This window comes from Idiotropiscis lumnitzeri, chromosome 18 (genome assembly GCF_059441095.1).
Source record: "Idiotropiscis lumnitzeri isolate Australia: NSW breed Sydney's pygmy pipehorse chromosome 18, RoL_Ilum_1.0, whole genome shotgun sequence".
NCBI lineage: Eukaryota > Metazoa > Chordata > Actinopteri > Syngnathiformes > Syngnathidae > Idiotropiscis > Idiotropiscis lumnitzeri.
Window position 1 is genome coordinate 143,797 of NC_142408.1, and position 14,983 is coordinate 158,779.

Consider the following 14,983-nt stretch of genomic DNA (forward strand, 5'->3'; position numbering starts at 1 on the left):
TAGTCAGAAGAATTTGACATTAGTAACAATAACAAGCATGCCAATCTCCAGTGTATTAGTGAGGTCAAAAGACAAACAGTGCCGAAGCTGCACTCTGACGTCACAACAGTAATTGGCTCAAGACTCTATATATATATATATATATATATATATATATAATGTGTGCGTGTGCGTGTGCGTGTGCGTGTGTGAGGTGAGCTCCAGGAAGAGGACGAGTGACGAAGCACATGATATAATACAGCACACAATGCACCTTTGGTCTTTCAGGATGGAAATGCTCACAATTGAACTTCGGCGTATCAGTTTGTTCCTATTCAAACATATTTTCCTGAAGGCCTGATGAGATTTGCTTGTGTGTGTTGTGCAGCCCAAATACATGCATATTATTGCATACATTGTCCATAAATGATTATATTACTATTTTGAATGTGCCATGCTAGAGTAAGCATCTGCAAAAATTGTTAACAATAATACGAATGAAGGTTTTGATTTCTTTGCGCATTATTACACGTTTAGGTCATTCTTAACGCGTCTGTCTAGTGATGACTGTCAGGTGTGTGCCATCAACAGATGTCATTTGTTAATCTGAGGGGCGGGGCTTCGCATGAACACAACCTCCGCCCCCGCCACTCTCATCCTAACCACGCCCACTCCACCCGTCCGAACGTCCGGCCAGTGTCGCTCTGTTACTTGAACAACTTTTCCTCGAGCCGAGCTGATGGTCCGACCCTACTCGGCCGTCGATCGACCTCCAAAGCCGCCATGTCGTTTCTGGATCAGCCCTGGAGTCCCACCAGCGTCCAGGTGACCGTCCTCCAAGCCCGCGGCCTCAGGGCGAAGGGCAAAGGCGGCACCAACGACGCCTACGCGCTCATGCAAGCGGGCAAAGACAAGTACCAGACTTCGGTGGTGGAGAAGAGCGTGGCCCCCGTGTGGAAGGAGGAAGCCGCCTTCGAGCTGCCGCAACACGGCGCGGGTGGGGAGCGAGGCACGCTGCACGTTCACGTCCTGCACCGAGCCTTGGTGGGCCCGGACAAGCTTCTGGGTCAGGCCGTCATCGACCTGGTGCTCCTCGCTCAGGACAAGAGCCGCAACAAGACCGAGTAAGCGCACACAAACCTCAATGGACTTGTCACATTTGGTCTCAAGTATCAAGGCAATGGAATGCAGCGGTGGGAAATTTAAATGTATTTCATTTTTAATAATGTTTTCTTTCAGTGCGTGTTTAAAAGAGCTACTAGCCTAACCCTAAATTGATCGTTTAACTGTGCTGCCAACTTTTTTGTTTTGTGCACATCAAGATCTTAAGACATAAAATGCTAAATAATCAGATTTTATACTGGGGGGGAGGGCATCATACAAAAGTAGCGACACGAAAAATAGATTTTCTTAAGGGTTGAAATAATACAGCCACCAAAAGGCTTAATGTCGCACCCTAACTCAAAACACTCAAACCTGAAAACATTCTTCCCCACTGAAATGAAAGGAAATTCCATTCATGCGTTCAAGCCCCACATACAACACCAACAATTGAATCAAAACTTTTAGAAGAAATATGCTACTCTAAAGTACTGTATTTAATAAAAACTTAGAGTAATACCACAAATATTGGTGTGTGTGCCTGGCCACCAGACAGCGACGTTATACACAAAGAAGATGGTCACATCAGCTCAGTAAGCTGCAGTTATGGTATTTTTCACAGACGATAAACCTGAATAATGTTATGTTGTTTGTCTACATGTGTTGCTGCTATATTGGTGTTCAAGTATCAGTTGCTCAAAGGTTTATGGATATTTCTAATGGAAGGAAAAGTAACCATATGTAGCGTTTTGTGCAAAGTGAGGCTTATAACTACTCAAAATAAGACCATGGAAAAGAATCACGTTGGGATATTTGCAGCCAAATTGCTTTTGAGGCCTCGAACCACCAATCCGACGTGGGCCTTGGGAAAGTCGGTACCGGACGTCTGTTTAGTGTAGCGCGCAGCGTCGTGAAGTCGGAGCTGTTGTTGGGGCGTCCGGCTTAAATGAGCACTGTGATTGGCTCTTAGTTAGCAAATCAGAGCACTGGACAAGAACAGGCAGTGACAAAGCAGAAAATGGAACTTTTTATAAGAACTAAATGAACTTTGCTCATTTTCACGTCTCCTCTATGGACATGATGACTGGCAGGACAGAAGCGCGTGAGGACAAAGTCATCACTCTCATTCACCAAAGGCCGCTGTTATTCGACATCAACGTCCCCGATGGCATGGAGGGGTACTACTTTTGACGCAAGCGCGTTGGCGTCTCCGTTGACTTTTGTGCTGTTACTTTGGTCATTTTCCCGTCCGACGTGCCGACTTCAAAGGCCGTCGTCGGATTGGTGTCGAGGTCTTTCTAGTTTAACGGTTGGATGTTAGTGCCAGGAGTGGCCATCCATCAAGTTCGTTTTACATGAAACAGAATCAGCGCTTCAAAAAACCCACCCATCAGTTTTACATTTACTGGGCGGGTTGGCACTCAAGAGATCCCTAAACATGCATATGAGACTTTAAAAAAAACAAACGGTACCGAGACATTAATCACTCCTGATTGTTAAAATGAGTAAAAGGATTTTTTTTTTTTATTCCTTTGTGGAACTTTCCCAAGTGCTCTCCGATGACGCATGAAGGAAGTAGCCATTAAATTGAGGGATTGATGTAATTGTACTTGTCATGTGTTTTGTCTTAAAATAGCAATCATCTTCCCGCTCGTATTCTGAATTCACGAGTGAAGCGTAGAAAGTGTTGCGTTACGCTAAGCTGCTTAGAAGTGGTTTATTCGGCCACCATGTGACCACGTGCATACCGGCCTGCCCCTTCTCGCTCTCCTCCTTGGACGCCGAACGCTCGTGTCGACTTATCCCACCGCCTGCAACTTGCTGCTCATTCGCTGTCGTCTTCTTATCGTCATTGGGTGAGCGGCTCGCAAGAAGGTTTATCGGGCCGAGGCCTCGCATTCCCGGCTGCTTTATCGGTGAAAAATAAACAGTGGATGACCCACAAGGTCATTCTTGCTCAAAAACAGCACTCCTCGCTTGTGTTCAAGCTTGTTTGATTCTCCAACAAGATTTCCTCAAAGCATATTTTAATTGTGTGTTGTATTTACAGCAACTTGGTTTGCTTTATCGATAAAGCCACGTAACTAAAAGACGGACTTTGACAGTGTAGCAGCGACATGGACTGGGCCTCCGATCCGTTTTATGGCCGCCACGAGTAGATTATGTTTTGATTAGTGTGAGTTTGACAGACAGGCGGATTGTCTTTTGAATTATGCAGCCATCCGCTAATTTTCTGTAAATGTGATTTGTGCAACGTCTGCTGCGCGGAGGAGGGTTCAGACAATAATCGCAAACCAAATTTAATCCCCATCTGCTTCAGTTTGGCCAACGACAGTTCGTTCAATTCAAGATAGAAAATGCTTATTTTGCGCTCAGATTAAATTGTCATTAGTTTTGCTTCATTGTTGATCCGAATGACGTTTCTTCTCTTGGAAAAAAAACGTCTTTGACATCATCACCTTTTCTGTGGGTGACCAATATTTAAGCCTTGGCGGAGGTCGGTTGCTTTTTCAGTTGCCGCTGAAGAACCGCTCGATCTTCGCCGAGACAGGAAAACCATTTTCACATGTTGCCATGGCAACAGTGTGGCTTCAGCGATATGAACATCGCGAGCGACGCGGCTCCGCTCGAGACATCTCAGGAATTTTGGAGGCCGTGTTTTCGGAAAGCCAAATGGACTTTATTTGCTTGCATCTGAATAATGCGCACTGTGGCGTTCCTTGAAATGAAACAAACAGCCGGTTATTTTTGAAAATGCGTCTGCGAGCAAGCTGGTGTGACTTTTGCAGTGTTGCGTGAATTCTGCCACATGTATGGATCAGATACTCGACAAGTGTCATTCCGACGGCTAGGTGATAAAGTCTTTTTGGGGGGGGGTAGCAGCTAACAAGCTCCGGCCCCTGGATGTTGCGCACAGCAGTAGATGAGGGCGGGGTGAGCAGTGGCTCAGTTGCATGAGGCGATTCGAACGACGACTCCAGAACACGTTCATGAACTCGCGTTACATGTTTGACGGCCATCCGTATTTCAATTAGACTGCACGAACAGACCACATTCACATGAGGCTTATCAATAGTTCTAATAAATATTAGAATCAGAAAATATGAATGAGTTTATCGATCTTGACAATCAATCTCGCCTGAATAACAAGCTGGCACAAACTGATCTGACTTCACACACGAGCAAACAAATTGTTAGAAGTCATTCAAACCACGTTAGGGAATAGAGGAAAATTCTGAAGTCCAACTCGACTACTCGGCCTCGAAGTAGCTGCAGCGGGAGTGAAGCACAAACAAACTTTCCTTTTCACTTTTGATGGTGTGCGTGGTGAGGAATTGTCAAAAACGGATGAAAAATACCGTGACAACGGCGGCATCATTGGAAGACTCTCCCTGCTTTGGCTCTTGGGAGGAGAAAAACTTTTGAGGATACCGGCAGCTGAGGTTCGGTTGACAAAACGGGTGATCCAATGAGCAACGGCTCCGCGGTTGGAATTTAGACTCGCAGTCGGCCTGGCAAAGTTTAGGACGAGGTGATGGCGTCGATAAAAGTGCCGTGCAACCATTGGAATTGCCATTTAACATTTACAAAAGAAACAAAAAAAGCCGGGCCGCTAATTTGCAGGGCGTCATTCTAACGGAAGATTCCTGAGCTAAAAGAAATGGAAGAAAAAAAAATAGCGGGTGAACTTGAAACAAAGAAAACAGCCTTCCTCTCCTCTCATACGCACAACTCGGTTCAATCGCTGAAATGTGCCACATGTAAAGCGCTTTTAACACTTGCAAATTGTTGAGGGTGTGCTCATTCGTCAAAAGGACAGCAAATTTTGGGAACCACAATACGTCCAAAGACGTTACTGGACACCTCGCGATGGTCAGCTCGGATAAGGTCCGACCGCTTTTGATGCGTGGACGCTTATCACCGCTGAGCCGACTCTTCTCCCGCTCGCGCAGCTGTGAGCTGTGTGATAAGCGGTCGCCGCCAGAGCGGCCATTGTCTTATCATGACTCCACGCTGCACAGGGAAGGATGTGTGTGTGCACAAAAAGGAAAATGCCCGTTGACAAGTTGAGTCATGTGCTGGACCTCCACTTTGCACACAAGTGCCAGATTAGTCAGCTTGAAGCCATCGTTGTCACCCAGGCATGAAGTGAAGACTTCCCTGACATTTTTGGAACTTCCCTTTGTGTTGCAATTGGGAGTCACTTACTTCTCTCTTTTTTCTATTTAATTTTTTTTAAACTTGTCCTTGTGGTGTTCATTTTCTATCAATGAAGCGAGGTCAGCGCTTAACACTTTGATAATCTGCTGCTTTATTATTATGTCTGAAGGACATCAATTCAAATGTATTTCTTGTGTACTAATTTCATTTGACTTTCAAACAGTTCCCAGATGTCTAAAGATTTGACTTGCTTTTACCCAAATACAAAAAAGAACAAATTAAGAGCACTTGATATCCTCTTGTCGTTCCGTCTCACGCAGATGCAAAGTACAGCTTTGTGGAGCTTTGCTTTTGAATATTCAGTGTTGCCGAGGTTTACATTGCAGCTTCGGTCATTTCGTCGGCAAACGTGCGGATGAGCAAACTGTCGAGAGAATCACCACGGCAGTCGTCCCGGCGCAAATGAGAAACCTCGCTTATCTTCCCAGCCGACGTGATGGCCTCGTAATGTGCCAATTCTCTTTGCTCATGTTTGGTTTGAGCAACGTGGAAAGAAATGGTCGAGCTCCCGCCGTGTCCTGACTGCAAATAAATGCCTCTTGGTTCAAAGCCTCTACTGGCCAATTTTCGGATGTTGAGTTTCATGGTACACTTGCAAAAACAGAGCATAATGTTGCCTTTTTGTTATACCACTCGACTCCTCCGGGGGCAGTGTTGAGTTGACTTTAATGCCCCTTTCGACTGATTCTGACATGCGTCTACTTGCTGTTGAAGCTTTTCTTCGGGCGGTACTATTAATGAATTATTATTAATACTATCTGGCTAGCGAGGGTGCATTTCAGATGTTCCCTCGTTGTTTGAGGACATTGGACAGCCTAGCGCCGTTGTAAACCTTTAGAATAAAAACTACATGCCCCACAAAAATCTGCATTGTGGACATTTTTCTCGCCTGTTGTTGTTGCTCGTTTCATCTCTTGTGACTGATTGCATTCACTGCGGTGTGATTTTCACACTCTGGTGGTATGTTGGTTTTTTTTTTTAAGTGAAGAAACTGATGGCCTCAAACCATAGCAATCTTAGCACTTGGATATGTGGCATGGGCTATTGCGCCACTTAGAAAGAGATGGCAATTAATTTGTGACATGTAATGTGTGATTATTTGAGTTTTAAGATAAGTTTACACACTGGATATTTGGCCTGATGGCCTGCAGCACCAAAATACCAGCGAGACCCTTGCAAAGACGCACACGCATAAAGCGCCTTCCTCATTTCCTCAGGAATCCACATTTCAGTTGCTTGTTTGTTCAGTGCTGACCTCAGATTTATGCTTGATAAGCTCTTTTTATGCTCACTCAGTTATTTTGTGACTCCCCCTCCCTCGAAACCCCTCAGAAGCCGCCATCGTATTGTTAACTTGTCGTGTCAGACCTTATTGTAAAGAAAATAAGCTTTATATTGATTTAAAAGGTTCAAGTGTACAGGACAGATGTTTACATTCAGTTAACACGAAAATCATTCATTCAGACTCTCCGTCGTGGTGAAGCCAAATTTATTTGCTTTTTGAAAACTTTCCCATGAAGTCACTTTTCATTTGCTAGGAGGAGGATGCTAGATTCCAGAAAAGAACCCGGGAGGTTAAAAACCCTCTCATGCACATGTGCCCCCGTTTTGGAATGGCTTTCATTAAACGTCAAATTCCTTTTGGATGCATTACGAATGCAACGATAAAACGTGGGTGGATCGTGCTAAAGTTTGTAAAACACAAGCGGTCACCGCTTTTATCGTTTTCTGTGAAACCGATAACTTTGCCTTTGTAGACTTTAAAGAATGAAATTTACTTTATCAGAGGATTGGCCCGTGCACTCCGAAAGCAAAGTACAAAGGCGCGCAGTTCCAGTTCAAACACAAGGCACATGAATTCTCGTTGAACGCTGAAGTTGTGTCCCGTTCTTTCAGCACTGCCACCTGGTGGTCTGGAGGGGCTCGCATGTGACCGTTGGACATTTTTGTATGGTGATCTCGTTCTAAAATTCAAAGCTCAGATTCAGCTTAGCTTTAGGTTTTTTTTCTTTCTGTAGCTAACATTGAAAGAGTGAACATCCAAGTTTGTAAGAAGACCGTGCAGTGCCTTCGTGGTTGTGCCTTTGTGACATCATGTGAAGTCGGCTTGCTACTAAGGCTTTGTCATGTCAGTTGAAAGAGTGACATGGCTCCCAAATTCTGCTCTCTGCAACATATCCTCTTTAACTTGCAATTGTGTTATTGACACCTTTTTGGGGCCAACGCTCCTTTAATTAAAAAAAGTGGCTGGCGTTCGCAGGTGGTTCAAGTTGCTGGACAAGAGTGGCAAGGCGGATAAAGACAGAGGCGAGGTGCTGGTGGACATCCAGTTCATGAGGAACAATATGACGGCCAGCATGTTCGACCTCTCCGCTGTCGGCAAGCCTCGATCCCGCCTGGGCAAGCTCAAAGACAAAGTTCGGGGCAAGAAAAAAGAATCGGACGCGGCGGCGCCGCCGTTCTCGCAGGTTCTTACGGACAGCGAGGAGGAAGAGGAGGCGGGCAAAGAGAAGAAGAAGAAAGCTCAAATCAAGTCTTTGTTTTCTCACAAGTCCAACCTGCAGCGGAACATGTCCCAGTCCATGTCCATCCTGCCTGCCAAGAACTCCTCGTTGAGCGGCAGCTTATCGTCCGGGCTCAATGTGGACGCCTCCGAAGGTCAGTGGTCTCTTCCGTCGACGCGTCGACTTCATCTTATAGCCAAACCGAGGAGATTGTTTGTAAAGGAAATTGTGAATAAACTTGATCGGGATTGGAAAACTAAATTGCACAGTGCTTGAGCCGTCTACGCTACGTGTTAGCATGCCCCTTCCTGTTTCGTCGTATTTGGTTCTGGGAAAGCAAGTAACATTCCATTGTGACTTAAAACGAAAAACAACGAAACGGGAAGGAAGGTACCGAGAACAAAATGAAGAGACTGGCCAATTTCAGATGTTCGCACATTAGGGGGCGATGAACACCCGGTAAAGGAACTCCATTTAGCCCAGTGCTTCTCAAATAGTGGGGCGGGCCGTGTTGTGATACTGAGTGACCCTGGAGAACATGCATTTTTCTGCCATACTCCAATAAAGTGTAATTGCACATCCAGTCCAGTAGTTGGCAGCGGCGCTCTCATTAAGCGTTAACTCTACAGTGTCGGTTTGTTTCGCAACGGAAATGTTTTTTGTTTTTTTTTAGAGTTAGAGTGAGGGGGGCGTGAATTGCTTTCTTCTCGCTGGGGGGGGCGCGCAACAGAGAGAAAAAAAACATTGGGAAGCACTGAGTTAGCCAGAGGAATGTACCATGCAAACCTTCTGTGAGTAAAACACATTTTCAAGGAATGTTCAATGTTTTTGTGCGGCAATTGCGCAATGTTGTTTGCGGCCAGCAAGGAGGGGCGTTCATGCTTATTTGACGGAAACCTTATCGTCCAGCTAATACTTTTACATTAATCTTGAAAAAAGCTAGCTGTGTTAGAGTTGCCCGAGCGTGTTCGTGGGCTCATTATTGCCATCGTATTCTTGTTTTGCTTGATTGCGACTTCATGGTGATGCGTTGCGTCTGCGCTGACCTAACAACACTGGAGCTAGTACGTCAAAGGCGGGAAAGTCCTTGACTTCTCCATGTATCTGTCCGGAGGTGTCAGTTTGCACGCTATGATCTTCTTACACGGAGGCAACTGATCTACTGAGTGACACTAATTGGGATCCTTGTCAAATGTTCCACTTGTGTTGTTTTGTAGGTAAGAAGAAATTCCGGTTTATGAAACACAAACGCTCTGGCAGCTCAGACGGCAAAGAAGCATCTCCAAAACGTGCCGCTGCGGAAAAGAGCAACCTTTGTATCAATGGGAGTCACGTTTACTGCGAAGAACCTCCGCCGCGCACCGCTCGCATCGGCTCCAACTTCAGTCTGGCCAGCTCGGGACACGGCTCGATGGAGGATGTTCCGGAAAACTCCCCGCCGCCACTCGATTCGCTCCCAGTAATAAGGCAATACACACCTTGGGAGGAGGAGGAGGAGGAAGAAAGGAGAAATGAGGATTTGGGCACAAAGGAGGAGAGGAGACAAGAGCTTGACAGCTTTGCTGATGAGGAGAGGAGAAGTCGAGTAGAAGAAGTGAGAGAAAGGCATGAAGAGAAGGACAGAAATGAGGAAGAAGTGAGGCTCAAGAGACAAGAAGAAGCAAGAAGACAAGAACTGGAAAGAGAAGAGAGGAGACGGGAGGAAGAAGAGAGGATGAAAAGCAAAGAATTGGAAAGATTAACAATGGAGAAGAAGAGAAAAGAAGAGGAAGAGAGGGAAAGGGAGGAAGAAGAGAGGATCCAACAAGAATTGCAAAGATTAGAAGAGGAAAAGTTGAGACGGGAAGAAGAAGAGAGGGCAAGAAAGGTAGAAGAGGAGAGATTAAGACGAGAAGAGCAAGCAGGATTAGCAGAGCAAAAGCGATGGGAAGAAGAAGAGAAGAAAAAAGAAGCGGAGAGGCTGCAAAGACGAGAACTGGAAAGAGATGAGAAGAGACTGGAGGAAGAAGAGAGAGTGAGAAAAGAAGAATTGGAAAGATTAACAATGGAGAAGAGGAAACAAGAAGAGAGGAAAAGCGAGGAAGAAGAGCGGATGAGGAGCGAAGAACTGCAACGATTAGCATTGGAGAAGAAGAGACAAGAAGAAGAAGAGAGGAAAAGCGAGCAAGAAGAGCGCATGAGACACCAAGAATTGGAAAGATTAGAAGAGGAAAAGTTGAAAAGGGAGGAAGAAGAGAGGGCAAGAAAGGCGGAAGAGGAGAGATTAAGACGAGAAGAGCAAGAACGATTAGCAGAGCAAATGCGATGGGAAGAAGAGGAGAAGACAAAAGAAGCGGAGAGGCTGCGAAGACGAGAACTGGAAAGATTAGCAATCGAAGAGAGGAAACGAGAGGAAGAAGAGAGGAAAAGAGAAGAAGAAAGGATCCGAAGACATGAAGTGGAAAGATTAGAAAAGAAAAGGGAGGAAGAAGTGAGAAGGCAAGAAGAGAAGGAACGATTGGAGGAGCTGCGGAGACTTGAAGAAGAGAGAAGAAACGAAGAGAAGGCGAGAAAGGAGGAGGAGCGAGTCAGAAGGCTCGAAGAGAAGGAACGATTAGCTGAGGAGCTGAGACTGGCGGAAGAGGTGAGAACTAAGGAGGAGGAGCAGGAGGAAAGGAGACGACAAGAGGAGCAATTGGCAAAAGAGAAGAAGAGACAAAAGGAAGAAGCCAGAAAGATGGAGGAGAAAGCTCGAGAAGACGAGGAAGATCTTGAGGCGCGACCGCCAAAACTCGCTGAACACCAGAAGGTTGAAAATGCGAGGAGGGAAGACGAGCAGAAGAAGTCGGCGGTGGAAGCGACGCAACGGGAGGAGCAACAACTGAGGAGGAGAGCTGAGCAAGAGCAGGAAAGGAGACGGAAGGATGAGGAAGAGGAGAAGAGGAGGGATGAGACATGCAAGAAAGGGAATGAAGCCGAGGAAAAGAGTCAACATGAGAAATGTTTGGTCAAAAATGCGCAAAATCCTTTTGATGAAGACTTTTCCAATCGGCCCTTTGACGACGACGTTCCCAACTCCCTTTCTCGGTCAAAGGGCAGCACTTCAGAGCCGATCCTTCCGCACAGGTCAGTTTTTCCCACCACCACGCAACATTTAGCATGTTGCGACGCGCCAACGGAGGGACGACTTTTCCCATTTCAAACGTCCGCGTTTCCCAAATTCACTTCTCTCACCCTCACAACTTTTGGGCTTCTTCTAAATTTCCGAAACAAAACCCAAAGGGAGACCATCAAAACTACAAACCGCACTGATCATCTTTGTGCAATTCCATCTTAGAATCTTCCTGGAATAAACATCTTCCCCATTTCCCAAAATAGCACTTCTCATGGACAGTTGACGTTTGTCATGAGATTAAAACTTGCGTTGTATTTCAAACATAAAGTTGGAACATGCCTGCACATTTTGCCCCCCCCCACCCCAAAAAAGGTGTAAGCACTAAATGGCCCTAAATAAACGGATTTTATCCAGAAATGATATTTCATGAGGATATTTTGACAATTTAATCCAAATTAATTGTTTTGGGGTTTTTTTCTCTGGAAAATTGACATCCAATTTCAAACAAACGATCACGATCTTTCTTAACGTGTATTTTTCACATGCGCTTAAATGAGTTTAGTCATTGTAGAGCATTGCCAAATTTGAACAATTCTTTGTGCTCGTAATTGATCAAATTGGATTCCATGTTTCTTCATCAATGTAAACAACGGTTCCTCACTTCTCTTGACGGCATTTTTGGCAAGGACACCAAACTGCAGGTCGCGAGTGCTCGATGAGAAAAGATAGGGCGAGGTCCGAGGCATTCCGTGTCGGTGACTTCCTCGTCTGTCGGCATGGCAACAGGCTCTCGGCGTGTCATCCGAGGCTGGCGGCTTTGTGCAAATTGCACGGCCGTGACGGCATGTGCGGCTCTCGTCTTCGGTCTCTCGCCTGACCTCATTAAGTCACTTTGCGTGTCAACAAGGAATGACTTGTTGAATGAAATTCTCGCGCCGTCCTTTTCCTGTTGAGGCACAGGACATTTCATTAAGTACACCTGCAAAGTGTCACGTGCAGCGCAAAATTGTCAAATGGACACGATGTCCAAATAATAAAGTCATAATTGCCGCTATTTGCGTACACGACATGGAAACGAGCACTTTTGGTCGCACTCCACTCCTTTTTCTAAAGTATTGGAACTTCGGGTCGCCATCTATTGCTGCATCCTCTTACGTCGATTATCAAGACACGAAATAATTCTGAATGCTTCTGATCAGTTTGAAATGATGCATGAAACCCCCCCAAAAAACTTTGTGTGGGTGAAGACTCGCAATGTTACTTTAGTCCGTCTGTTGTGTTCACCCAAAAAGTTGGTCTTTCGTAACGAATCATATAAATTGGGATCTCGATTTAAATATATGCAAATAAAAGATGAATTGTTGATCATTGTCGTTATTCATCTTTTGATATCAAGCACAAATGTTTTCAATTTCAAGCGAATATGAAGAAGCGCCACTATTTTCAGAGGCGACTAGATTTCCGTTTATCGTTTTGGAAAATGTGCCGTTTTAAACCATTGCAAACTTTTCGATTTGCATATTTTCCTCGTAGCTTGAGAAGGTTCGTTTTTTTTTTTTACTTGAGAAGCAGTCGGGTATCATTTTGGGCCTTTGTTTATGGATTCACTTTAAATTGATCACTTGATGGTTGTGCTCTCTTTTTTTTTTTTTTTTTTTTTCCCCGTTCAAGTTGCCAACGGCCCGAGCCCTCGACCGCAGTTAATCAACGTGAGAAGCGACCGGCTCCGCGACCTCCGGGAAAGACCGGAACGGACGGACAGGATGAACCTTCACCGCATCCTGCGTCGAATACCGAGCAGGTTCAAGAAAAAGAGGTGCAAAGAGCCCGTGTTCTGCCTCAGCGCTCCATGCAGACAATCCCTCCTCGGATTCGATCTCCCGCGGACGGGCGCAAAAGTGACGCGTCCAAACACAAACGTCCTGCACCTTTAATACCGAGCACTGAATCGGAGACCGTCCCAGTTGCGCGCAGCTTAAATCCATTTGATGACGATGACGATGATGAGAGTGAGCGCCCCGCAAAAGCTGAAATATCCTCTTCCAATCAGCGTTCAGCGTCACAAACTCCCGATTCAGACGTCGCTTCACAAAGCAAAGTCAAATCGTCTAAGGTGGCCCGTGCACCTGCGCCTCCGCCAAAGACCGCCGCTGCCGTATCAAGCGTGTCGAGTACCGTAACCGATGACACGAAAACCAAAGCGCCCGAGGACGCTCCGGCTCGGTCACACCTGGAGATTTCCCCCAAAGAGGCCGAGCCTGGCGCGCTGCAGCACAGGCAGGATGCGGCCGCAAAGAAAGACCCGCCTCAAGCACCTTTGCGCAGGTGAGAAGGCGCACGCCATCCCATCCAGGTCGGAAATACCTCCTGGAAGATTTTTTGAAATGTCAAAGCAGGTTTTAGTAAAACATGTTCAGTCTTGTCTCATCAGATCCGCTATGAAGATCTCCGTCCATCCTCAGTCATTTTGTCTTTCTAAATCCTCGTCTTCTTTGTTTTTTTTGTTCATTTCAGACTTCAGCCTGTGAAACCGCTCAGTGCTCAGGAACAGCATCCGCTCTCGGAGATGTATGTCGAAAGAGAGAAATTGGTGGAAAATGTCGGTAAAGTTGAGAACTCAAAGGTATCTCACATTTCATACGGAATAAGAGCTTTTTCACAATTTAAATCAAAAGATCGGACATGGCTTAGTCAAACTACGTGAAAGATAACGATTTACAGCTGTGAACGCATCGTCCACTTGGCCGATGTTTGTTCATTTTTGGACCTTTTATGTACACTGAACCATTTACAGCGGTTGTATACAAATAACGCTGGCTTCCAATAACGTTTCGTCTTTAAATATCTCAAATCAAGTGTGTTAAGTAATGCGTAGGTGAACAATGCAAGTTGAGCGAGGAATTGACCTGGATGTCACAATTGTAACCTAAAGTCATGATTTGTTTAAAAAAAAAAAAATGGAATAAAAATACAGTTCAACATAAACAGAAATGTGTTAAATAGTGAAAACAGACACACAATTGAATTCTCATGACTTCATTCATTAAATGCCTTCTTGAACAATATAATTACAGTTGAGCCATTCAAATGCATTGGCGGGGAAAAAAAACAAGATATGCAGCTTGGATAATGGTTGGAAATATTTTTTAATGAATCGGCTGATTAATCTGTATTTTCTTTCCTGCAAAATTGGCATCAGTTTAAACCAAAAAAATCCAAAGCAGTCGGGTCCTAATTTCAAGCATACGTCCACTTTGTCCGAGTCGCTCGGTTTTCATTCACTTGCGGAGTTGCTTTCAATACCATCAACCAGCAAGGCAGCTCGCATCTTTTTCCACATGTTCACATTCCCTTTTAGTGCTAACGAAATTCCAAATGGATTAATTTGTCGATTGATTTTGTTTCATCGGCATGCCGTTGTAGGTGGACGTCAGCAAGGAGAAGGCGCCGTACTCTTTGCTCACCCGGGAAGAACTCATTTCTCTGGTGGTAAAGCAGGAGGAGCAGCTTCAGAACAAGGACAAGAAGATAGCGGAGCTGGAGCAGTACATCGACAACTTACTTGTGCGGGTCATGGAGGAACAACCGAGCATTCTCATGTCTATGAAAAAAGTCGTCTAGGTGCATTTTTTTTCTCTGCACCTCAAATAATTGGGGCACACATGAATGATCTAAATAGTCTTGCTATATTTGCTGCAATTATTGTCATAGTCAAACTATGTTGAATGTTTTCACCATTTCTTTTTTAATAGCAGAGAAAGGCATTCTGTCTGTCCTGTTTTGTTCAGGTTTGCTTTTTCATGGTTCAAACTATGCATATGTTACATATCTTCTTGCACTGATTATTAAATGTTTACATGATACAAAAAGCACTTTACTGAGCTTATATTAGAATTTCTACACTGATTACAATGTTCTGTTAAGTATTAACATGTGAAACTGAATAAAAATGCCAAATGAAGTGCCGTTTCCCCTTTCTAATTCTGCTCGTGTGTGCAACGCTTTGTCTATTTTCAAACTGTAATTAAAAAACAACAACATTGTATTCACTGCTTAAAAACATTGAATCATTTTCCTCTCCCAG

General features: G+C 44.9%; 1 protein-coding gene across 1 annotated transcript; it reads left to right on the forward strand.

The window, feature by feature from the left end:
- Positions 1-621: 621 nt before the first annotated feature.
- LOC148318750 (uncharacterized) lies at positions 622-14,860 on the forward strand. The gene is made up of 6 exons (XM_088280850.1): positions 622-1,103; positions 7,562-7,959; positions 9,023-10,910; positions 12,571-13,224; positions 13,414-13,522; positions 14,323-14,860. The coding sequence occupies exons 1-6, from the start codon at positions 763-765 to the stop codon at positions 14,518-14,520; spliced, it is 3,588 nt and encodes a 1,195-aa protein (XP_088136976.1). The 5' UTR covers positions 622-762; the 3' UTR covers positions 14,521-14,860.
- Positions 14,861-14,983: the final 123 nt, after the last annotated feature.